The sequence below is a fragment of the Papilio polytes genome, unplaced genomic scaffold, assembly GCF_000836215.1.
Source record: "Papilio polytes unplaced genomic scaffold, Ppol_1.0 DF823731.1, whole genome shotgun sequence".
Taxonomy (NCBI): Eukaryota; Metazoa; Arthropoda; class Insecta; order Lepidoptera; family Papilionidae; genus Papilio; species Papilio polytes.
In genome coordinates, this window is record NW_013525473.1 from 6,145,841 (window position 1) to 6,171,107 (window position 25,267).

Below are 25,267 nucleotides of genomic sequence, written 5' to 3' on the forward strand. Positions count from 1 at the left end.
CTCGCAAAAATGACCAGCATTTAATTTTAATTATAGTAAATGCTTATTACGGTTTAATTATCATATAATTATTAAGCCTTAAAAAACACTATCGGCCAAAAAATAGTACACGACAGATGAATTGATGAATGAAAAGTTAAGCACATTCTAATTTTAAAAAAATATGTCTTGTATCCTGTAAGAATAATAAAGGACATCACACACTTGCACATTTGCTAGCAAAATACAAATGAGCGTCAACCTTAACTCAGTTTATTTTATAACAAATGACAATAGCCAATTGTTAAATGTGATACCAAGATTATTAAAAACTAGTTTTGTGCTAATTACAATGTTGATACAATACATTCGAACTGGCTGAATTAAAAAATGAGAGCAAGCAATCAAGATTAGAGTAAACAGAGAAAAAGTATCGAGAAGGTAAGTGGACGTTTTATTTCAGGTTATTAATTTTATTTCTTCAATAGATACGAAGTAATTATCTAACTTTTTTAGTATATTTTTTTAATAATATCTCAAATAAATTTCTAAGTTGTATTTGTCATGCGCGGTTACACCAGACGAATTATATTTACATAAACTATTTTTAAACTAGCTGTTCCCATGCGACTTCATCCGCATAAAATTATGAAAATTTTATTTTATTGTTTACATGTGTCAAATTATCAATTGCAAATGTCAAAATACCAATTACCTTACTATGGCAATCTTGCTTCCTTGATGTTGGCAGCAACTTATGGCCTCTTTCCTATATTAGGGTTTTTATGCAAAATATTTACCGACTAAGTTTAAATAAACAGCCTAAAGCGTGACGTAAGTGTAGGGATTATTATTAAAAAAAGAATAATTCAAAAATATGCTGTGATTGCTGACATCTTAGGCAACAAAGAAGTGTGTGTTTACGCTTTATTATAATAGTATAGATAAAAAACCTCTCAATTCTTAAAACATCTTTCGAAGCGATTCTCTTCTTTATTTCAAAGCGATCTTTACTATATTAAAAGTCTGTTTCAATGAGAAATGTTTATACTTAGGGACTAGTAACTGTGCGTTCACAAAAACATGTCGACAAAAACAATACGAAGGGTGGCACCTATCCCTATTTCTAAGAAAGCAGTTACAGCGTCCCTTGTTCCCAGTCGCAGCATCCCAGAGCCATCCCAGTCCAGTTGTGTGGCAACCGCGTCGCGAGACGCGCGCTCCTGAACATTTCTGTTACCTGGTACTTTTGTAGTGTGTGAAACGTGTTTTAGTGTTTGTGTGTTTAACTAAACAGGTATTGATTTTTTTATTAATTAGGAAACCAGTTTTTTATAGGTAATAAATATTTTTTAAAATACTTATGAAGAATAAATAAAAGTAAATAGTTTTTTTTTTAAATGTCGTTAAGGGGACTTCACTAATTATTATGAACTTGCACTGCACCAGTATTTTACAGACTGTACCCCTCACTAAACATTAAATGATAAAAAGTTTAAAAAAATCTTATAAGACACATTTTAAATTGACTGGCTAGAATAACTGAAAAGAAAAAAAATTATAATAATCTCTGAACAAAACAGCGGCCTTTTCAAAAACGAATATACCTGAAGCATAAGTTAACAGTCAACGACGTTAGACTTCCCTTTATCGTGAGCATAGCTGAGTGCTCGCTAGAACCTTTAATATCATTAACCGGAAACGTTGTTACTTTATAGAGCAACAAATACTGAACTTTGTTACTTTAAATTCCTCCAAAATTATTATTAAGTAAGTTTTTATAAACAGAATTTCTAAAAACGGTACTATATTTTGTACGTTTTTTTTTGTATTATATTCAATATACAAACAACAATTTCTTACATCTCAAATTTATAAAATATACTAATTGTCGCTCGCGACTTCAACTACGTGAAATTAAAAAATAATATAGCCTATGTTACAGATAACTTTGAAAATGAAAGAATTTTTTAAATCAGCCCTGTAGTTTTTGAGTAATTCAAATACATACCTTTACTCTTTATAATATCAGTTTAACTAGATAAGTTTTATAAAAATATTCTTATGAAAAAGTTAAACCACTTCATCTTAAGTCATGAGACACCTCAACGTGTTTTGATTTGTAACAGTTTTAATTTTATAAACAAAGGCATGTTTTACAAAACATTGAGTAATTTAATCCACATATCATAAAATAATTAATTTTTAAACCACTATCACGCATTTTAACAAAATTGGTGAAAACAGCAACTAAACGAATGACCGATTTAATATCACGACTACAGAAGACAAGCATCAAGTGGGAGAATTTCTGAAATTCTGAATTTAATTTAATTGTTACTTTAATCTCTCTGTCTACTTTAGCTACGCATCTGCAACAGATATTATGCCGCCTTTTTAAAACAACTCAAATACCCGACGTCCCACTCAATTGTCCCTCGTATAATAGCTATATTATCCAGAAACAGCTACACTTTCTCCGTTCCTTTATAAGCATTCATTGGTCGTTCGTGTCAACGCTAACATTAAATTAAACATTATTAACATCAATGAGGCACATGGCGGAGTCGTTAAAGCTATTTGTCATCGAGCATGCCGCGCTGCCCCACAGGCGACAGATATTGCGTTATGGGAATTAAAATTACATTCACACGATGCTTTAAAAGAAATTCCCTGGAATATTAATGAATGTATCCCATTTTCATAGAGATTTTTTGCTCTCGTTTGTACTATAAAGTAGCTGTCGCCAGTAACTCAGTCCGCTGGGAATTAAAATTAAATAACCTATATGTTCTTCCAAACAATGCTCTATTTTTCTTACTAAATTTGGATCCAATAATACACACATACTTTCCCGCTTGTAATATATTAGTAAGATGAAGTTTCACCTATTTCAATAAGATAGTAATTTTACTTTGCCCAAAAACATCTTTAGTTATTAAAATTTTCACAGGATGTTTCGCAATTAGTACATTGGCTTTTGTATTTGCACGACGGGAACAAGAACTTCTATCCGACTTGACAACGTACGAATTATTGCACGCAATCGTAATAGTTGGGTAAAACAACACAATTGGTAAATAGAACCGCATTACCCGGCCACTTAAGCATCCGAGTTCAAAGCCCAGGTGTCCATTACACGTCGTTACAATCAATCAAACGCACAAACATACGGGCTATGTTTTGTCAGCCGACAGACATTGCAACTAGGTCTAATAGAGGGGCCCGAACAGCGCTCTTCCGTCCATCGGCGCACAAATTGCTCATAAAATATGTCGTAAATATAACTAGCAACACTGATATCCTGTTGTATAAAAAGCGGTTAGCAAAGCTAGGCAACGCCCGACCGAGGTCAGTGTCCAAGAAGATTTTTTTGTATAGTTAAAAGTGGCAAGTGCCTTACATTTGATCAAAAAAGTTGGGTACGCACAGTAAGAGTATTTTCCTCAACCTATTCGTTCTATTCTCCACCATAACTACTTCCACTTCGAATCCGTTCTTTGTCCGAAAAGAACAAGAAAGATCTCCGGCACGCACACTCATCATACTGTATACAGGATTACTTCCACGTCACGCTTGTATGTAGTCGTGGCATTGCACTGGGTGAGCCGACCAATTCGTGCAGATGTTAAAGCGAACTCTACCACTGTTAAGTACTTTTTTTTATAATATAAGGCAAACGAGCAAGCGGCCACCTGAATCCAACGACATGGAGAGCGACCGCTGTCCATAGACATCCGCAATTGCAAATGCGTTGCCTGCCATTAATCGACGGAGGAGGAGATGCACATAAAGAGGACATTTCCCCTTCCCATGCGTCTCCACCGTCAAATCCACTTTTCCTTCCCCTCTTAAGAAAAGGGTGGAAAGGGAATCACACTCATCAGACGAAATTCGAAATTGCTTCCACTTCACCCCTGTTTTTTGTGTGGTCGTGGTATTACACCGGTCGAGCCGGCCCATTCGTGCGGAGATGTTAAAGCGGGCTCTACCACTGTTAAACCGCCAGAATACTTTAAAAATAGATACAGGCTCTTGTAGGATATCTTATTGATATTTCGACAATGAAACTCGCGTTGGCTCTTAATTCCCGCACAATGTATAGTCGCATACAATAAAAATAAACAATGCATGAATTTCCAATTATCTATTTAATATAACAACAATATTGTTTTAACATCGATGTTTTCTTTGGAAACAATAACAAACAAAATGATTCGGGCAATGAATGTGAAATCAAGAGTATAGCTTTGTACTTTATAGAGCAAAATTACTCTAAGAAAAGAAATAAATCTTCTGTAAGAAAGAGATAGGAGGCTTTTCTGTCGTATACTAATAAACAATAGCTGGAGTAAATAACTATAATTTAAAAACCTATAATTTAAAAAGGCTATCATACTTAACATGTAAATTAAAATTGCATGTCACCTATTTGCAATGTAAAATGAAATTTCAAAGTAACAAGGATCATGTGCACAGACCCTAAGAAATTTCTAACTCCATTGACAATCCAAAAAGAGGTCGTCGCCTCGATTGATAAAGCTGGCATCTTCTCACATCCTGCGGGCAATTGCTACCAGCACGTGTGCACGCACCACTACATTCATGAACAAGTGTGCACCGACCTTTATAACATTATATGAAACCGTATTTGCATGTGCGTAAGGCATAATTTCGTCTGGCAGATTTTCCGATTATGTTAGAACAGTAGTTTAAGCAATTATAAATTTTATTTTTAGGGAGTACAGTTTATTTCACGTTAACAGTTTGCTAAAAATGATGGCGACACAATGTCTGTTTAATTAATCTATTATTACATGAGTCGAAATATTAACAATTAAACAAGTAACTCTTGTATTTTGTAAAAACATTGTTATATTAATATATACTTAATATTATAAAGAGGAAAGATTTGTATTTTAGTATTTGATCCACGCAATGACTACTGGGCCTATTTTAAAAATTCTTTCACCATTAAAAAGCTACGTTATTTTTAAGCACCAAAGGCTATATTTTGTATTATCTTCTAATTTCACGCGGGCGAAGTCGCAAGCAACAGCTAGTATTCAACAGTCAATGAAAAAGATCGGTATTTAAGCAAAACAAAAGTTACATTTTAGGATAATACAGTTACTAAGAATTTTATCTCATACGAAAGTTTGGATGTTTATTTGTTATCAAATAACCCAAGAACGGCTCCAGTAACTTCAGATCTGAATGGAAAGTTAAATAAATACAGATTAAATTAGTGTTTAGTTTCTTTTTAATACACTTGCGTGCGAAAGGTATACTTATAGAAGATAATCTTCCTGACAGATATAATTGCCCCCAACCAGTAAACCAACCATTTATTGGTGATTATTACGTGACGAGATGGCAGTAACGCGGGTCAACTAACTGGGCAGGATGGGGGGCGAACAGGGCAACGGAATTAATTGAGACTAGTGTGTGATAGTAAAAGGGCTTGCTAACGCAGTGATCGGCAACACGCCTCACATAAACTGGTCGCTGGTTCAAATCCAAAATATTTTGTTTTTATGTACTAGCTTCCGTCCCCGACTTCGTCCTTGTGAAATTAAAAATAACACACATAAAAAAACAGACGAATTGAGTACCTCCTTCTTTTGGGATGTCGGTCAATAAGTAAATAGCCTATTTGTTCTTACAAGCTATTCTCTACATCTATGCCAAATTTCATCGAGATCCGTTTAGCAGTTTAGGTTACCAACACTAACATCTATCCATCCATCTCTACTTTTAGAGCGCGCGCACATCTTTGACTAAACTATCGCAGGACTGTTTAGTCGCACTTTGATTCTTGAGTTTTTAGTTGTGCAACTTAACAGATGAATATTGCGAAACAATCGACAATATCACAGCAGTTGTCTGATAGTTTACTCAAAGGTGTGCGACTGATCTTATAATAAATATTACATTAGTTAGATATGGTTAGTAATTTTATAAAGAAGATTTGGTGTAGGGTACAAAGATTATTACTAAAGTTATGCGACACAGAAAACATGTTGAACTCTGAACACTAATACAATTTGAATTAAGTTCATTAATTCCTGCAGTTAATATAGAACTTCCTTTATTTAGTAAGCATACGGGAGAAGAAACCAAGTGCAGATAGTGACAATGGACTGGCACCCTTAGTGAGCAGGATGCGGTGTGTGCGATGGCGCGGCGCCGGGGCGCAGCTTTGGGGCGCACTGCTTACCGTCGCCGTACTAGCGGAGGTGGCCAGCCTCAGCGGACCCAACGTGTGCATGGTCAAGCAGAAGTTAGTATACTTCTCTAGTCTTCAAACATTTCAGCTCAAATGCATAGTGTAAGAGGGTGGCTCAGCGGTTTAAGCACTTGCTTGTAATCTACAGGACGGGTTCGACACCCGCCATGTACCAATATGATTTTCGATTTCCATTAGTATATAATTTACGCAACGTTCTTAAAGGGAAGGAAAACATCGTGTTGCAATCTGCACATATCTCCGAAGAAAATCAAAGATATTTGTAAAGTCAACCAATCCGCACTGGGCCAGCATGGTTGACTATGGCCTAGTCATAACTTAAGGTATGCTCCGAGCCTCCAGTGGGGACCATTAGTGAGCTGGTGATGATGACATTGTCTTGTTTTTCAGGTGTGAGATATTTATTTACTTAACATATGATATCATAAGTTTTTTTATTAATTCCAGATACAATATAACGAAGCGAGTGAAGTACCGCGCGCCGATGTCTGTGCGAACATACGAGTGGTGCTTTTCCATGCCACCGCGCTGCTCACGCTGGAGTACGGAGATGAGAGACCTCACGCGGCTAGAGGTAACATTATTACACACACAAACAAAAACTAATAGCACAGAAAAAGCAGAGATGGAACAACCCCCAAGGAAACTTAATGACATTTTCATGGTAGAAAAAAAAGAGCATTGATCGGATGTTTAGGCCTGATTTGAAAAGTAATAACCAATGAGCCTAAGCCCGATAGCCGATGAGTAGGTTTTTCCCCTTAATAAAACTAACACACAATTACAAAAACCAGAAAGATAATTTAAATGTATAGTTTTGAATAAACTCATGAGTACTGATTTCATTCACACTATTGAAATGTCATCGAAACGTTTTAAGAATTTTCTTTCCAATTGCTTTTAGTGCTTTAACTGATATATCCATTTGATATAAATGACCAATTAACACCAACACTAGCTGGTAAAACTGTTGATATCATAACCTTGTCATTTCCTCTTTCGATTACAATAACTAGAATCATCGTTAATATGTGGTTAACAGAATAATGAACAATAGAATTGATTATAGTATTATTAAAATTATTGAATTTTAAATTAGTAATTTGTTAGTACATTGTATCTATCTCAATTTGCAGACAGAAGAACGCACAGCAGAAGTAGCCGTATGCTGTCCAGGATACAAAATGAAAGACGTGTCCTGTGTACCAATTTGTCCTTACGGGAAGACCGGTCAAGGATGTTCAGATGGTAATGTCTATGTTCTGTTGATTTCCAAAAAGATTTTTCTTATGTGAAGAAATGTTTGAATAATTTGGCTGACTACATTCAGACTGTCCGGAGAACAAGTGGGGCCCAAACTGCGTGTACAACTGCACACAATGTGCTGACCATGGCGTGTGCTCGCCGCTTACTGGTGACTGCGAGTGCGAGGATGGATGGCAAGGTGAGAGGTGGGTGGCCACGTCATGCAAACTTTTTGCCTTTGTAGTAGAAATCACAGAACAAATTCATTTCTTTTTTTAACAAAGTGCTTGGTTCTAACTAGTAACAAAACTTTTCTTCGTTTTACAGCTGCGAATTCCGCATGTCAACTACACAAGCAACGACAACTGCGTTGGAAGAGTTACTAACAACATCAAAAACTTCAACTGTTACTAATCCTCTACCAACTGGAACACCTCTTAGTAGAACTACTATTAGCAATGCATCAACTGCTAGTACCACATTAGAAACTAGTACTGTGACGACTCCATTAACTTCTGAACATAGTTCTAGTTCTCTTAGCACTACCTCAATTTCTCCTAAATCAACCACTTCTAATATAGTGACGTCATCATCTAAGGAGGCACCATCTACTACAGAAATTAATTTAACAACAGCATCAAATATCGAAAAGGAAAATTTATCAGCTCGAAGAAATCAATACGAAAGTGTTGAAAGCACTACCGTAACTTTAACAACTACCCCGATTGTAAAATACGAAAATGTGACAATTCCAACGGAAACTACAATCCCTATTACAAGTACAAGAATTCTATCAACTATAAGAGATATTAAATATACAGAATCAATATACAACAGAACCGAAATATCATTGGATATTTTATCTACAACCCCATACATTGATACAACGATACTTACTTCGACCAATGCAATAATCACTACTACAGAAAGTACAAAGAAACCAACTATATCTACAGTTGAGAACAAGAGTTCACCGTATACAACAAGGGCAAATGTATTTACATCAACGGAAAACGAACTGACTACAAAAACAGAAACTACAAAGAGACCTGAAACAACAACGAGAGCTCTATCAACTATAAAATTCAAACCAAAAGAAATTTGGATTAAACCAACGCAGAAAGGTGAATCTACTGTTATTGACTTTAAAATTAAATCAAATCATGAATCAGTATATCCAAGAAATCGAGTCGCGACCAAGAAAGAGAATTCATCAGAATTCACAACACCAAGGACCATCATTGTTTCAATAATACCGACATCAGTATCGTATGCTACTTTCAAAAAAATCGCTCTCACCACTTCTTCCTATCTAACAACGAAAAACACGAATGTTATTACTAAACTTAATAAAACTGAACATGGGTTTACGTCATCAATGACATCACAAACTTCTCTCCCACCGTTCATTAAAAAAATAATAATATCAAGTAACGTTCCGAAAAACATAAGCACTTTTTCGAATTCCGCGCCGAAAATACGTAAGAATGTGTCAGCACTTCAAACTTTGAACGATAAAGATTTATTGTCCAACATGACAATATCTGGTCCTAGTACAACTAACAGCATGGCAAGCATGGAGACAAACACTTCAAGATTGAACCCCTCTACCTTCCTAACAACAATTTCAACTTCGACTAACAGTACCACGACTACACCAAAGACCACCGTTGAAAAAGTAACTAAGAAACCCACCATGAGACCCATTAAGCCGGTATTCCTGGAAACTACAACTCTAACCTCAATGGTTTATAAGAGAATTATTTTTGAAAATGGCACAAAGCCAATTCCAAATTTAAAGACGACTAAAAAGCCTGAAAAGGTACTAACAAGAATGAATATAACAGAAACGAAAATTAAAGATCCCAAAAAGAGTTTAACAAAAAATTTTACTAAACATTTAACAACGAAGGAACCAGACGATGAAACTTTTCATATTTTAACAGAGCCCGAGCATATCACAGCTGTGATGAATGAAAAAGAGCGAGACAGAACGTCAATGGACTTAATATCAGTAGTGAGTATAGCTGGTGGAGTGATGATGGCAGTTATCACCGTGGCAGTCCTCATCGTCATGGTGGAACGCTGCAGGAGGCCCAGGTTTGAAGAAGTGAGGAAAGTCAATGATATTAGAATGCAAGTTATGATAGACAATAACGACGCACCGCCGCCATACACGAGAAGCATCTTCCATACGCCTTTACCAGGTAATTTAAATTATGCCTAGCATTTAAGACTTACATCAAACTCTTTTGCCTCATTTTAAGTCTAAAAATAATTATTAAAAGGTATGTAATCGAAAAATTCAACGCTGCAAACATCGGCCCATTAGCTCAGTTGGTTAGAGCGTCGTGCTAATAACGCGAAGGTCGCGGGTTCGATCCCCTCATGGGCCATTACTTTTTTCGATTATTTGTTTTTATTAATTTTTGTTTTCTATTGTTTCAGAACCTCCGTCTGACAAATGTCATTACCAACCAATATCCACTTTGGATCGAAATTTGAAACAGTTTATGAGGCCGGTTGTAGTGCAAAACATCTCGCCTATAATGTTGGAAAACTTTAGAGGTAAATGAAATTTATTTTCCCCTATTACAATACTAATGTTACTTTACTAAAATAAAAATATTGTTGAACTAAATATACTAATTTATTTATTTTATTTTAGGTATATTGGAATGTCATTATGACCATTTACCTCGAAGAAATCACGATTTCGGCACGATGCCTACTCGTTTTGCTGCAGCGCCATCTATGAGCTACTCTCAAGAACTACGGTGTCAAAAATCAAGATCCGTAAACGACTCCACGATAGATGCACTAAAATGTGAAGCCAAACTCGATGTAATTGATACATCTACCTCAGAACCTTTATATGCTGAAATACCATGCTGGCGACCACCTTCCGAACACGCTATAGAAATACTCAATCTAAACGGAGAAGCTATAACGGAGTTATGATCGCAGCAATGTGAAAAAGTTTTCTAAAGTAACCAACAGATGGCAGTCTTTGTATATTAGTGTTTATGAATGTTTTTAGTATTACGTAGGTTCTAATTTATGCCAAAGACATTATAGTACTTTTAATTTGTACTCATATTATTAAGAATAGGAAATAAATAAAGTATTCGTAGATAATAACCACTATTTTATTTTAAAAAAAAACAATCAATATAGAAATTTTAATCTCTTTTAACGATATTTCTTACTTTCCTTATTTAAATCTAAAACAGCAAATAACACGTATGTCAACAAATACTTATTATTCTTAGAAACCAAAAGGTCAATGTAATTCTATGAAACGACAACTATATAATTGTGGAATCTTTATCTGGAATTGTGATTACAAGTGATTACTTTTAAAAAACAAAACACTACCACGCCCTGAACCAAGAAGGGTAGATACGAACGTTCACTTCAATGACAAACTACACTTACTTACTCAATCATTATTAAGAAAAAGATTAAGAAGCTTTTATTATTGTTATATTAAGATTCTAGAGAAACTGTAAATGCAAAACATGATTGCATTATCTCATCATTTCCGATATACTTCGACACTATAACCTAATGCTGTTAGCGTTCCGTAACACTATTAATGATAAACATATTGTACTAGCTTTCCCCCGACTCCGACCGCGTGAAACAAAAATAACCTATATATTTTTCCACACTATCCTATATTTCTATGCCAAAATCGAGATCTGTTTATCAGTTTAGGCTACAAATTCTAATTATCATCTGTGCAGTAAAACTTTTGCATTTTATAATACTAGTAAGATAACAATCTTACTAACTGTATGGATGTATGATGGATGGATGTTACGGTTAGAATTAGGTTTTATTCTAAACAATGCAATCAAGAAGTTTCTGGAAAACGGGGCGATATTACTAACCATTTTATGTCATATTATTGCCTCTATCTTATTAACTATAGTTAGCGTTGGACATTAAAATGTAGGTCTTTAAGTATATCGGTTTATTGTCAATTAGAAAAGTCTGTATTCTGCAGTAGCAAACAATATGGAACCATTAATTATTTAACGACTTACTCACGTCATACTTTTTTCGGTGACGGCACCGACCAGTTTCAGACCCTGCGGGGGTCCTTCTTCAGGGCGAGGGTTAAAGATATTGTATCGCGGTCGCGTCGCGCCTCGCACTGCGGGCCATCGCTCGAAGGGTGCGGCTTGAGGGAGCGGGGGGTACCGGGGGTGCAGTTGCCATTGCGTGCGCCGGCGGCGACGATGTCGACGAGCTCAATATTGATGAGTCATTGTTGATGTTGTTGACATGAAAAAAGTATACGTGAGTAAGCCGTAAAATAATTATTTATAAATCTCTCACGAAAGTTTAAATAATTTAAATACGGAACCAAATCATTGCGTCTTAGAGACATTGGTGATATCACTGATGCCGCACAATAATGTCAGTGCCACTTCGAATGCCAATCAGTGCAGAAGTCCAACCAGTTAAATAAACGGTAAGTCATAGTTTAATATTAACTATTCTATCATTGTACATATGACTAATCGCATAAGTAAGTCACCTTGTGGAATAATTTTTTTTATTTATTTATCAAACAGTATTTTAACAGTGGTAGAGCCCGCTCATCTTCGCAAAAATGTGTCGGCTTGCACGGTGTAATACCACGATCACACAGATAACAGGCGTGAAGTGAAAGCAATTCCGCGTTTCGTCTGATGAGTGTGGTGCCGGAGGCCTAATTTTGGTCCCTTTTCCTTTCGACCCTTTTCTTAGGAGGGACGGATGGGAAGGAAAATATCCTCTTTATTTGCGTCTCCTTCCACCGTCGATTAAGGGTAGGAAACGCATCTGCAATTGCGGATGTCTATGGGCAGCGGTCGCTACGCCATTTTGGCGGTTTCAAGTGGCCGCTTGCTCGTTTGCCACCTTATAATATTAAAAAAAAAATATTTATTCAGAACTAGCTTACTAACAGGATTAAAAAAAGAACAAAAGTGAGTAGCCTATGTGTTCATCCAGATTATATTCTACATCTATGCCAAATTTCATTCAAATCCGTTCAGCCATTAAGGATACAAACTCTAACAAACATCCATCCATCTATCTAAACTTTCGCATTTAATATGATTATTGTCTCTTCTACATAGTAAGATGCTGCTCTACGCATCCGTCGCGGTGCTGGCATGCCTCGGTGTCCTCAGCGACGCGCAGTACGTGAAGACTGTCAAAGGTGGTCATGGAGGTGGACACCGGTACTATGCCGGTGACAACCTTGTCAAGTAAGTCACTTATTACCGACTTCAAAAAGGAGGAGGTCCTGTGTGAATTTCTACAACATGACACCAACATCGAAGTAATAATAATTGTGCAATATAGACATAACAGCTACAATAAGGGAGGTTTACTATTTAAAAGGATTGTTTCGTTACTTTATAGTGTATTGTTTTTTTTTTTAATATTTTGTTTGGAAAACGGATTTGCTTCTTTTGTAGCTATATGTGAAGAGTGTTATGATAGCCTTGTTATTTAAGTCTATATGATTTTATCAAATAGATTTTCAAACGAGTCCTTATTAGTACTACGTTTTTGTTATCTGTACCTCAAAAATATCTAAATACAGACCAATGGGTCATATTCTCTTGTCTAATCTTTTGAGCTGTAAATTCCCACATCTTTATGAAGACAATGATTTGAAATGTTCCACTGTTCAGCAAAACTTATCATTTGTTTTATCCGATCTTTGCTGTTATTTACAATTTTATTTTATTAGTTAATCCTCGCAGGTACTTCGGAAACCGCACGCAGCATGGCTATGACATGACATCAGTCAACTATGACGTCGGCGTGTGCTATATTGAAGTTCCGTAAGTAATATACTAATCATTACGTTAAAACTTAGTTAAGACGAAAGAACATGCAGCCAATTTGAAGCAAGAATTCTCTCCGATTCTTCTCCCAGATATGATCTTAATTTTTAAGAAAAAAAAAACTTCTTATATCTGATTCAATATCACGAATCATTTAATCTTATATAATATTATAGGTTTCTCCCGCGACTCCGCGTGGAACTAAAAAAAACGAAAGTGAGTAGCCTATGTGTTCTTTCAAACTATCCTCTACATCTACACCAAATTTAATCGAAATCCGTTCAGTCGTTTAGGCTACAAACTCTAACAAACATACTAACTACCATCCATCTAAACTTTCACATTTATAATATTAGTATGAAGTATGATAAATGCGTATGCATATGTGGGTGCATGGACGAATCTTTGTTAGAGTTTGTGGCTGTACAGATCTGAATGAAATTTGGTACAGATGTACAGCATAGTCTGGAAGAATACAAGATACTTAGTTTTTTAATACCAGGACGTAGTTGCGTGCGAAAGCTAATGTATATGGATGGTTGATATAAAATTATGTGTATCTTACAGGACTGCTAGTCTGGTGAGAGATCCAGCTCACGTTCCAGCCGGGAATGGCGTAAGTAAAAGTTTTTTTACATATCTTTTACGTAATAAAAAATAACTGAGTATTAATTTCCAGTCAAGACCAGACCTTAGCCGTATCAGATCATGTTGCAAAGGCTATGTGAGGAATATCCACAACTCGAGGCTCTGCGACCCGGTGTGCTCTCAAGAATGTGTTAACGCTCTATGCACGGCACCAGAGACCTGCACATGCTTCCCTGACCACGTGAAGAATGTAGCTGGATTTTGTATTCCGACGTGCCCTATTGGCTGTCAGAACGGCCACTGCTCTGGCGGCGAATGTCTCTGTAAAGAAGGCTACAAGCTGGATTCAGATAGCAAGTACTGCTTACCTGACTGTAAGGAGAACTGTGGTGGTATTGGTGAGTGCAATATTAATGAAAATCAATTATACCAAACAAAAATAGGATGATTTCAATAGTATCTTTAAATAACAAATGAATAACCCATGTATTGAGCATGTATTGAGTATTTTCTGATTTCTACTGACTCCTGCAATTATCAAATAGCAATATGTACGAGGAAAAACTATTATAGTTTTATTTGTATTGTAGGTAATTGCACAGCTCCTAATACTTGCGAGTGTAAAACCGGTTATCAGTCGACACCTCAAGGGTCATGCAAACCGTCCTGCGTCCACTGCATTGACGGCGAGTGCGTGGCTCCCAACGAATGCCGTTGCCGTCAGGGCTTCAGGACGGACGACAAAGGTCAATGCGTACCACAATGTGACCAGTAAGTATAACAAAAAAAGAACTTTAACAACGATAATCCTTGTATGTGTCCTGAATTGTCTTAGAAAATGAATACAATTATCAACATGACAAAATGTTTTCAGCATTAATCTTTAGAAAGAATTCGACTTTATTTGGTTGTTATTAAAGCAACATATTCTACTCATTTTTTTTTTTCAGAGGATGTGGACCCAACGGTCGCTGTATTGCACCCAATGTTTGCGCATTCGCAGCAATTGATTCGTCAACAGTAAGACCCGGTGTACTTAATCAACATGGACAATATCCTAACCAGCCTGGGTATACAAGTCAATACCCTGGTCAACCCGGGTATCCACACCAATCAGGTTACAGGCCAGGTCAACAATCAAATCAACCAGGTCAACATAGTAATCCTACAGATCATACAAGCAATCGTCCAGATCAACCAGGACAATATCCTGGGCAGCCCGGTCATCATCCAAACCAACCAGGATACCGGCCAGGTCATCAGCAATTCCAACCAGGATACCAACCAGGCCAAAACCCAAATCAACCAGGGCAACAAACGAATCAGTCAACTTTGTATCCTGATCAATTAAGTCAATATCCTAGTCAGCCTGGTCAATACCCAAATCAACCTGGTCAGAATCCTAATCAGCCAAGTCAAATCCCTAACCAACCAGGTCAATATCCTTACCAACCAGGTTCATATCCTAGTCAGCCAGGTCAACACCCTAATCAACTTGGTCAACATCCTAATCTACCTGGTCAATATCCGAGTCAGCCAGGTCAACACCCTAATCAACCTGGTCAACATCCTAATCTACCTGGTCAATATCCCAGTCAGCCAGGTCAACATTCTAATCAACCCAGTCAATTTCCTGACCAATCTAGTCAATACCCTACTCAATCTGGACTATACCCCAATATATCTGGCCAGCCTGGAGAAATATTAAACCAAACAGATCGTCCATACCAGCCCAATCAATATCCATATCAAGCAGGACAACATCCTGTTCGACCTGATCTACCCAACTTAAATGGCTCTCGAGATCACCCAGGTCAGCATCCTAATCAACCGAACCAATATCCGTACCATCCCGGGTATCCCCAGCCCGGCCAATACCCGATTATACCTGGACAGTATCAACCCCTGCCCGGTCCTTACCCATTCCAACCTGGTCAATCTCCGAATCAAAACATGTATACGTACCCTGGGCAGGATTACAGGCCATTGTACCCGGAAAATCAATATTCTCCTGACAGTGATGTTCAAGTTATGTGCTCCGTGACATGTATCAATGGATACTGTATTGAAGGGAATAGATGTGGTTGCAACCGAGGTTATGTATTGGACAAAGAAGATCCATCGGAAACCAGGTATAATAGTAATTTCTAATTAAATATTGCTTAAGACTAGAGAAGTCATACAGCTAGCACACTTAGATGCCAGATACTGGTACGTGTCGGCTAGGCATATGTGAACACGTGGCATGCCAGTAGCTACTTGTATGATGTTGAGGGATGGGCCGTGAGAGGTTACGCAAATTGACATTGACAAATTTTGTCTCTGCTTATGTATACGTTGTGTGACAGTTGGTACGTGCCAGTAGCAGACAAGCCGGCTACTACACTATATACCAACGTCTTAATATAGGTTTTTTATGCTGTTTTTTTCAGGTGTATCCCTCATTGTCCTGGCGGCTGCCATAATGGAGTTTGTTCTGGGCCTAACTTCTGCATCTGTAATATGGGCTATTACAAAGACCGTAGTGTCAAAGGGAGAGCAATTTGCGTCAAGCGCATACGAAGGTCGATTTCTCTAACTCCGTGAATATTGTAAAAATTGAAAAATTATGTACTTCAAACATAATCCTACAAGGCTACTTCGTAAAATAAAACGCATTGGTAATGTTTGGACATATCTTTAATTTGTATTCAAATCTAAAACAATAAACTTCTCTTATTAAAAACTAAAAGCTGTTCCTGTGCGGTTTTCCTACATTATAATAGAAAAAAAATTGTTTAAATCACGTAAAACTTTTAAAAATCTCAACTGTCAAAATTAAGATTCTCAAATGAAAACGAAGGTCCGTGCCATTGACCAAGAATTTAAGTAACCATGGTAACCTTGCTTTTAAGCTGCTATTGCCTTGTAGTGTTTGTCTTTCTCAGAGCACTTTCTTCCAACTTACTTACACCATTAATTTAATACCGAAAACCGTGTTTGTAAGGTTTTTTTTATTAATAAAAATAATTAACCAAAAATGCTCTGTGATTCGGTGTGCTGTGATCATAAACGTATTCGCGATTAACTATATTAGTATATATAGACAACTAAATAATATGCATTCAAATAAACTGTATTAAAATAAACTAGGCTTTATGTACATAAAATCCTACATTTCATTTATCTAAGGTTGTTCAGGGGCATCATTAGTTTCTGAAAACAAAAGAAAATATACCATTAGTCATAAAACACTCTTAATAATCTTACCTCATTAATATTATAAATTCGAAAGTTTAGATGGATGTATGAATGTTTTTTAGAGTTAGTAGCCTAAACTGCTGAACTGCTTGTTTTTAGAACAGCTCGATAATTACCATAACTGCGGGAGTGGTATCGTTTTCGGATGTATATAACCGCAAGAACCGCAAGGACCCCAATCACGGCACCGCACAGGAAGAAGAGGAACACTGCACCGCCGGAGAACGAAGTGCCGGATTGCTCACCGCTCAAATGTGCACTTTAACAACAATCATACAATTAAGAAAATTACATATTTAATTACCTTAAGTTATTGAAAGTGCTACTTTAAAAGTGACAATATAAAGGATGATTCTTAACGGACGGATCTACGGCTTTGTGGGATTAGAGGACCTCAATAGCTATGGTTTAACGCAAAGTATGTTCTAATGAATTTGAATGAATGTCTTAATATCCGTTAAGAATCACGCTGTATAGTCAAATCAAGAAACATCGTTTTACATGATAGTTCAATAATAAATCCAAATTAAAAACTTAATCGTTACATGTCTGAATGTACAGGGCGTAACAATTTTCTTGACGTATAGCAAAAACTTTAAGCTTACTGTCAATTAATTTCTGCTTAGGAATCGCAATGAACTTGTTTTAAATTACCTTGAAACAGTTTTGTCGCTGGATGCGTCAGTGGTTGAACTGAAATTTAGATTTTTAATTTAGGATCACATTTTTCTCTACTCTATGGTAATTCGTTAAGAGGTTGAAGGTAGAATGATAGTAAATTGGACAACCTCGAGTTTTTTTCTTACATAAAAAGCAACTATGACAAAATTTCAAAATAACCTTTTGCTTGATTTATCCGGTGAAGACTTTGAAGGTTCAGTTTCTAATGGACCTTTAGTCTCGGTTGTATTTGCAGTTGTAGAATTAGAAGCAGTAGCAGTTATTTTCGGAGATTCCTTCTCATCGCTTGCAGTTTTCTTTGTTTCACTGTTAATAAAATGATACAGCATTTATAATTATTGCACAAATAAAAAAAAATCTATAACATCAAAAACTGTGGTATATATGAGGGTATCTCCATATAATGTACCGTACATTCTCTAACAACTAACCTTTCTATAGATTTATCCGAAGTCGATGATGATACTGTCGCATCGTCTAACGGCTTATCACTAGATACTTCAAGAGCTGGATTGCTAGTACTTATGTGTGGTGCGCTGTGTGAAATAAAAAAATAACCACTCACATAGCGTGACTACAAACATAAAACACGTCACCCATTGCGGTAATGTAGGGGACTTTTATTCACAAACTTATCACAGGACTTCTGTTTTCCTTTTCTTGCTGTGAATTCGGATTTTAAAGCAACAATTAATTTAATACATCGACTGATGATTGAAATCCGTGAAAAAAGCTACCAAACATCTGCAAAACCAAAATGTTTGGATGTCTGGATGTGTGTTTAGATGTCTAGGTCACATTAAATTAAGCAAATAATAATATATGAGCACGATTAATGTATAAATATTAAAATTACCTTTCGGCATCACTAGGTGAGAGTGGTGCAAGAGGAATGGTAGTTTTCTCTGTTGGTTTTATAGAACTTGGTACTTCGGTAGCAGATGCATTGGCAACAGCGTCGTCCTTGAGTAGTTTGCTGTGATATATAAATGTGTACATTAAATGTCAAACCTAGTTTTTAAGCTAATTTTGTTGTTTTAAATTACCTTTCGGCATCACTAGGTGAGAGCGGTGCAAGAGGAATGGTAGTTTTCTCTGTTGGTTTTATAGAACTTGGTACTTCGGTAGCAGATGCATTGGCAACAGCGTCGTCCTTGAGTAGTTTGCTGTGAAATATATATGTTTACATTAAATGTCAAACCTAGTTTTTAAGCTAATTTTGTTGTTTTAAATTACCTTTCGGCATCACTAGGTGAGAGCGGTGCAAGAGGAATGGTAGTTTTCTCTGTTGGTTTTATAGAACTTGGTACTTCGGTAGCAGATGCATTGGCAACAGCGTCCTTGAGTAGTTCGCTGTGAAATATAAATGTGTACATTAAATGTCAAATCTACTTTTTAAACTAATTTTGTTGTTTTAAATTACCTTTCGGCAATACGAGGCGAGAGCGGTACAAGAGGAGTGGTAGTTTTCTCTGTTGGTTTTATAGAACTTGATGCTTCGGTAGCAGATGCATTGGCACGAGCGTCGTCTGTGATTACTTCGCTGTGAAATATACATGTGTAAATTGAATATCAAACTCACTTATTAAGCTAACTTTTTTTCTCATTTCATTGCCATTGGGAGCATGAAACAACGTCGACTACAGTGGAACCATAAATTTGACTATCGGCCTGGGCTTAGACTATACCGCAATAACAAAGTAGGAGGAAGGTAACACAAAGCTGTGTAGGATCGGGCAGATTAAATCACTTTAAGGCCTTTTATAATACAGACTTAAAAGACAGAAAACAAGCCATAGTATTAAAACAATTGAAAAAACTTACGTTTCACATTCCCCGCACAAATCTTCAAGACTAATGCTAACGATACTGTAAGAAAATAAATATAATATTTTAATTAATAAGATAGTTTTTAGCAGTTTATAAAATATATTTGTTCGAAAAAAAAAACTTAACACAGGGAAATATACCTAGTAAAGGTGCCAAGGATATAATTAAATAAAATACAGACTTAAAAAAAAAACAACTGTTGTATAATGTATTTATTAAATTGTATGTGTACAATGTACTTTAAAAAAATACTAACCCATCTGTTTTCTTTAAAGGAGTATTTTTTTTGCACGTTCTCCCCTGAAAAATAACAAATGACACATAATGATGAACACGTTTCAATATTTCTTCTTCAGGACTTCACGACCACATAGAAGACAGGCGTGAAGTGGGAGTAATTTAGTGTTCATGCATAGTGTGTGCCGGAGGCCTAATTTTAGCCCCTTTCCACCCTTTTTACAAGGAAGAAAGACTGGATTTGACGGTGGAGGAGACTCATATGAGAAATATCCTTATTATGTGCGTCTCCTCCTCCGTCGATTAAGGGTAGATAACCCTTGTGTGATTGCTTATGTCTAAGGGCAGCGGTCGCTCCCCCATTTTCACAGATTCAGGTGACCGCGTTCTCGTTTGCTACATTGTGATGTAAAAAATTGCCTCAACATTGTGTTTTTTAAGCGGTTTAAAGCAAGAATGTCTATAAATTTTGCTGATAAGAAACCATTGGACTTAGTTTATAAACATAAATTTTAAGTTCCATATTTAATCCACGTTTCAGTTTTACTCACGGATATCTCTGGTGGGGATGGCTTCGCGCCGCCTAACCTGTAAATATTTGAATTTGCTGGAATATTCTTATAGTTTGATTATGTATGCAACAGTACAGTCAGCTCCATAAATATGTATACATTTACAAAGCTTCATAACTCTTACAGTCTTTTGTTTTTATAATATGAATGCACGAATGCCTTTACGCCTTCAACTACGAATTCATGCTATTGATGAATACGTGCAAAAATATTTTCACAGTTCTATATAAGTCTTATAATATTATGCATATCCATGCAAGTGACTGTACTATAGCAAATTATGATTATCTTTTGGACGTTAGTATTTTATTTTAAAGTAATAGTAAGTCATCAATAATGTATATGAAAAATCCACGCTACTTCCGTATTCCAGACCTTTAGGTCTTTCACGTCTTCCGCATATGAATATAAAAGATTTGTGGAAGGCATCCGAGCCCAACACATACATACTCGTAAATGTTGGTATCAGATGCTCTCAATTCGTCTTTCTTCGGTATTTCATGAATTTGGACGTTATGAGTCCGTCTGGGACGCTGCCATCCATCAAACTCCCTTTCACGTCACAAATTTACTTTGTTCTCCTTTCAACTTAAACGTATTGTAATAGTCACTAGCTGTTCCTCGCGACTTTGTCCACGTGGAATTAAGAAATAGTAAAAAAACGTAGCCTGTTGTTATGTATTCTAATTATTGTTTTTTTTAAGCCCAGTAGTTTTTGAGTTATTTATCATATACAAATATTAGCTTAGATTATCTTACTTAGAAAGTATGGAATAAACTTACCCGTAACTGGAGCATAGCGCTGACGTATTCAGTATTAATTTTCTAGAAAATAAAACACTTCTATCAGATATAATTTTCCCATGAAAGTTTAGTCAGTGTTAGTTTATTGGTTCTTATAGAGAAAGTTTCGAAATCCACGATTACGTCATAATTCAGATACGTAATAATTTAGGTAATTCTTCATGTTAACACCTTTCTTAAAATATTTGAAATACTTTATTTTTAAGTAATTTAAAAAGACAAACGATAAAGTAAGATTAAATGTGGATAGCTGCAAAGATAGAGGTGCATCAACGAAGTGTGGAATTCAGATATGATAAGAGATGTATGGAAGATCTGCATATACTATCTGACCCTTTATAGGGACAAGAACAAGATAAAGTAATTATATATTTTATAAACTTACTTGTCTTCAATTTTAACATCAAACTTAGTGCATTCTTCTGAGGTTGCCGTTTGTAATATCTGTTAAAAAAAGTCCACTTTAATTTTTATTTTATAAATCTATGTATATAAATCTATTTTTGTTCCCATAGGAGCGAGCATGTTATCGGATAGTGAAATAAATATTTATCAAAAACAGTGTTGAAAATCATATTCTTAACTAGCTTTCGCCCGCGACTCCGCACTCATGGAATTAAAAAAAAGAAGCCAATGTGTTCTGCCATGTTATTCTCTACATCTATGCCAAATTTCATCGAGATCCGTTCAGCCGTTTAGGTTACAACTTTAACAAACATCCGTCCATCTAAACTTTCAGTAAGAGTAACTTTCAGAGTAACTTTCAGTAAGATAGTAACAAGATAGCTACTTAGTTACATAAAGGGACGAATTATTAAAAATCACTTGTGTTTATTACTTTTTGTTCATTATATTTATAACTATGAGTATATTATAAGGATAATGTCCTATTTTATGTTCATCCGACACTTTTTCCTGTAAATTCGTCATTGCAAAATCCAGAAATACGTCCAAAGTATGCATTCGTAAAGCCAATAAAAAATTAAACATAGCAGGAGCCTTTGCATTTGTACAATAAACAGTTAAAAAGAGAAAAAGATCTCAGTCCCTGTATTCAAATTTCCCTTACATTAGAACTTATGGTCTACAGTTTTTGGTTTATTTTTGACTACTACAAAAACTATGAACAGTAATTAATAACTATATATTCTACTTCATTTAATTAAAATAAACTTTATTTAAATAAAATAAATAAACTTGAAAGAAAATTTGAACTCAAATGACATACGAGTTCCAGGATATTTCTTCCCCTTAAATTGTCTTTAAACACCGTTAATATTAATATTCTCAGAATGCTACGACGTTTGAAATTCACCGCTAAATAATAATTACAAAGATTAACAAAATAAAAATAAAATGGAATATAATCCAACTTACCGCAAACAAGAAAATACTAAGTAAACACGCGGAGTTCATTTTCGAAAACAAATCGATCCTCATTGCACGCCCTCTTCGATCTAAATGACCAATGTAGCTTGCAAACCAATTAGTTATAATATAATAATAATCCCCAATACATCCGTATGTTGGTTCATATCAATAAGTAGATTATTGCGCTATTTTTCATACCGTTAAATCTAACGGATTTTAAATTTGGAATTCATTTTTTTTTAACTTTTTATTTTTTTTTACAAAAGTCCCGACTTTTATTTCATATATATGAATATATGAAATAAAAGTCGGGACTTTTGTACGAACGACTTTTGTACGACTTTTGTACGACTTTTGTTACGTCAATAGTTGTATTTAAAACCTAATTCATGCAGATGACTGCATGAATTAGGTTTTAAATACAACTATTGACGTATTCAAGAAACTGTAACTTTGGTTTGCTTTTATTGGTTTAAACCACCTAAATTGATTTCCAAGACTAATAACAGTATTATTTCCAAGATAGGTTTATACATTTTCATTCACCTATATACGTCCTAATTGGGCTCCCTTTCTTACTCTCTTATATGAGAGGGAATGGGTCCTTACCCTAGCCCAATACGGGTTACAAATACATTCATTTCTTGACCTTATGTACTTCACCATAAGTCCCTTGCACCGTGTGAGCATCATATCCTTGTTCTTGTCACTTTAATGGAATATTTTTGTCATTTATGGTTTTAATGTTTTAATTTTTCGGTGGCTCAGTGGTTTAAGTACTTGACTTGTAATCTAAAGGTCTTGGGTTCGTATCCCGCTTTACCAATGTGATTTTCGGTTTTTCGAATTTTCATAATGTACACAATTTACCCGACGTTCTTACGGTGAAGGAAAACATCGTGATGCAACCTACACATATATATACAAGATTGTGTGAAGTCAACCAACCCGCACTGGGCCAGCGTGGTTGACTATGGCCTAGTCCCCCCTTACTTAGGGTAGGCTCCGAGCCCCTCTGTGGGGACGTAAAGTGAGCTGGTGATGTGATGGTTTTAATAATTTGTTTGGACATTAAAGCAGTTTATCTTAACATTAAAAATCCTTAAAAATCCTCTTTAAAGACAAAGTGCCTTTGTACGGCAACTACAATTACTTGGGCCTTTGGGCAATGGTCACTTCATTTCGTCGGATTCAGATGGTCGTTTGTTTTAACACCATGTGATAATAAAAATAATGTGATTGTAAAAATTCCTCTTCGCTAAAAAAGCAAGCTGAGGATACGATTTCGGAAATAAACGCAAGATAGTGAGGTGTGTAAAGTACTTTTGAATTGTAACTATACTTATTTGTTTTATTAAAAAATAAAACACCCGATTCCTGGAATAGTTCATAGTTTAAATACCATTCAAATTGCGTATTGTTTAGGTTAAGGAAAACGTTATAAATTAGTGCATTATTAATTTTAATTAACGTTAGGAACTTATCCTGGATTGCTGTAGTTTTCATTTAATTTGTCGTTATCACACATTTATACTAAGTTACTACGGAGTAAAACTCAAGTTACGTAGATCTGAAACGCATACCATAAAGTTATCGAACCGAAAACATTAACGAATGGTTAAATGCCATAGAAACACAATTGTTAGCTTTTGAATCAAAATAAATACGATTAACTTGATTTATTAAGAAAGATTTCATGTGCGTTAGAGACACCTGTATGGCGAGGATCAAAGGGGAAGAAAGTGGACACAGACAATAGAATACAGATTATAAATCAAATTACTACCATTATAATAACCTATTTCTAACAATTATGTTAACAATCTCTCAGTGTTCGTTTTTCAAATAAAACAGGCCGCCTATTAAATACATTATAGATTAAATCTTTTTTTTTTTTATATAAAAAAGCGGGCAAACGAGCAACGAATCGCTTGGTATCAAGTGATCCGACGCCCATGAACATCCGCAACGCCAAGGGAACTGCAGATGCGTTGCCGGCCTTTAAGGGAGGAATACGCTCTTTTCTTGAAGACCCCTAAGTCCTATGTCATCCTTTTGTACAGGGACTATAGTAAAGGCGGGAATTATGAATATTGAACGTTACGACGCATAGGTTTGCGAAATGTTATCTATGGCTAATTTCTAGCTACTTTTTACCATTCGTTAATATTATTGTACATAAATTAATAAAATTCGTTTCCGAACCGTTTAACTTGAGTTTTTCTCCTTTGAAATTATGTTCAACCTAACACTAGTGAATCAATAACTAATGATCAAATAAATTATAACTTCAGCAACCCAGCACTAGAATAACAAAGAACTTTTCCGAAACCAATGCGATATCAACATATTTGTGGTGAAATATTTAACCGCGTTGACGCTTTTATCAGTTAACGGCAGTCAGAGTTAAAACACGTGTTTAAGTAGTATGTGATTATATTTTTTTGGCATTACAGTTTTAATTGTTTTCCTCATTTAAATTTGAATACTTGCATAATATATTTACTTAACTTTAATCCGTTTACGTAAATTTCTAGGAGTAAATAGATTTCGCTTTTTAAAGTAATTATTATTTTATAGATAAAATATACAATATACTATTGCAACTTATGCTT

At 35.6% G+C, this 25,267-nt stretch overlaps 3 protein-coding genes and 1 non-coding gene across 9 annotated transcripts; 3 read left to right on the top strand and 1 right to left on the bottom strand.

Annotated features, from left to right (window-relative positions):
* Nucleotides 1-1,172: 1,172 nt before the first annotated feature.
* Nucleotides 1,173-10,599, top strand: LOC106103794 (putative GPI-anchored protein PB15E9.01c). Of its 2 annotated transcripts, XM_013283676.1 has the most exons (8): nt 1,173-1,276; nt 6,079-6,262; nt 6,677-6,803; nt 7,366-7,477; nt 7,560-7,680; nt 7,802-9,681; nt 9,923-10,042; nt 10,143-10,599. In XM_013283676.1, exons 2-8 carry the CDS (start codon nt 6,144-6,146, stop codon nt 10,433-10,435), a joined length of 2,772 nt encoding a protein of 923 aa, XP_013139130.1. In that variant the 5' UTR covers nt 1,173-1,276; nt 6,079-6,143; the 3' UTR covers nt 10,436-10,599. The 2 variants fall into 2 exon arrangements, with proteins under 2 accessions (XP_013139130.1, XP_013139131.1); XM_013283677.1 differs by lacking the exons at nt 1,173-1,276; nt 6,079-6,262; nt 6,677-6,803; nt 7,366-7,477 and having other exon boundaries at nt 7,582-7,673.
* On the top strand, nt 9,797-9,870 carry Trnai-aau. The gene has a single exon. It is a non-coding gene; the product is annotated as a tRNA-Ile (tRNA).
* Nucleotides 10,600-11,883: 1,284 nt separating the features above from the next.
* LOC106103773 (collagen alpha-1(IV) chain-like) lies at nt 11,884-16,587 on the top strand. The gene is made up of 8 exons (XM_013283635.1): nt 11,884-11,957; nt 12,610-12,741; nt 13,246-13,326; nt 13,897-13,945; nt 14,009-14,315; nt 14,508-14,688; nt 14,868-16,049; nt 16,350-16,587. Exons 2-8 carry the CDS (start codon nt 12,614-12,616, stop codon nt 16,501-16,503), a joined length of 2,082 nt encoding a protein of 693 aa, XP_013139089.1. The 5' UTR covers nt 11,884-11,957; nt 12,610-12,613; the 3' UTR covers nt 16,504-16,587.
* Nucleotides 16,579-22,748, bottom strand: LOC106103774 (mucin-17-like). Of its 5 annotated transcripts, XM_013283637.1 has the most exons (15): nt 22,659-22,748; nt 21,667-21,725; nt 21,261-21,302; nt 20,457-20,493; nt 19,925-19,968; nt 19,663-19,707; nt 19,262-19,381; nt 19,075-19,191; nt 18,885-19,004; nt 18,695-18,814; nt 18,270-18,374; nt 17,998-18,144; nt 17,812-17,850; nt 17,274-17,416; nt 16,579-17,112 (listed from the first exon to the last, which is right to left on the bottom strand). In XM_013283637.1, the coding sequence occupies exons 1-15, from the start codon at nt 22,719-22,721 to the stop codon at nt 17,084-17,086; spliced, it is 1,230 nt and encodes a 409-aa protein (XP_013139091.1). In that variant the 5' UTR covers nt 22,722-22,748; the 3' UTR covers nt 16,579-17,083. The 5 variants fall into 5 exon arrangements, with proteins under 5 accessions (XP_013139091.1, XP_013139093.1, XP_013139094.1 ...); XM_013283639.1 differs by lacking the exon at nt 19,075-19,191; XM_013283640.1 differs by lacking the exon at nt 18,695-18,814.
* Between the last annotated feature and the right edge of the window lie 2,519 nt (nt 22,749-25,267).

Coding starts and splice junctions, on each gene's coding strand:
- LOC106103794 (XM_013283676.1), top strand. CDS start 6,144: ATGCGGTGTGTGCGATGGCGCGGCGCCGGGGCGCAGCTTTGGGGCGCA. Junction 9,682..9,922: donor CTTCCATACGCCTTTACCAG/GTAATTTAAATT, acceptor CTATTGTTTCAG/AACCTCCGTCTGACAAATGT. Junction 10,043..10,142: donor AATGTTGGAAAACTTTAGAG/GTAAATGAAATT, acceptor ATTTTATTTTAG/GTATATTGGAATGTCATTAT.
- LOC106103773 (XM_013283635.1), top strand. CDS start 12,614: ATGCTGCTCTACGCATCCGTCGCGGTGCTGGCATGCCTCGGTGTCCTC. Junction 13,327..13,896: donor GTGTGCTATATTGAAGTTCC/GTAAGTAATATA, acceptor TGTATCTTACAG/GACTGCTAGTCTGGTGAGAG. Junction 13,946..14,008: donor ACGTTCCAGCCGGGAATGGC/GTAAGTAAAAGT, acceptor ATTAATTTCCAG/TCAAGACCAGACCTTAGCCG.
- LOC106103774 (XM_013283637.1), bottom strand. CDS start 22,721: ATGAGGATCGATTTGTTTTCGAAAATGAACTCCGCGTGTTTACTTAGT. Junction 19,382..19,662: donor TTGTGCGGGGAATGTGAAAC/GTAAGTTTTTTC, acceptor TATATTTCACAG/CGAAGTAATCACAGACGACG. Junction 18,815..18,884: donor TCACCTAGTGATGCCGAAAG/GTAATTTAAAAC, acceptor TATATATCACAG/CAAACTACTCAAGGACGACG.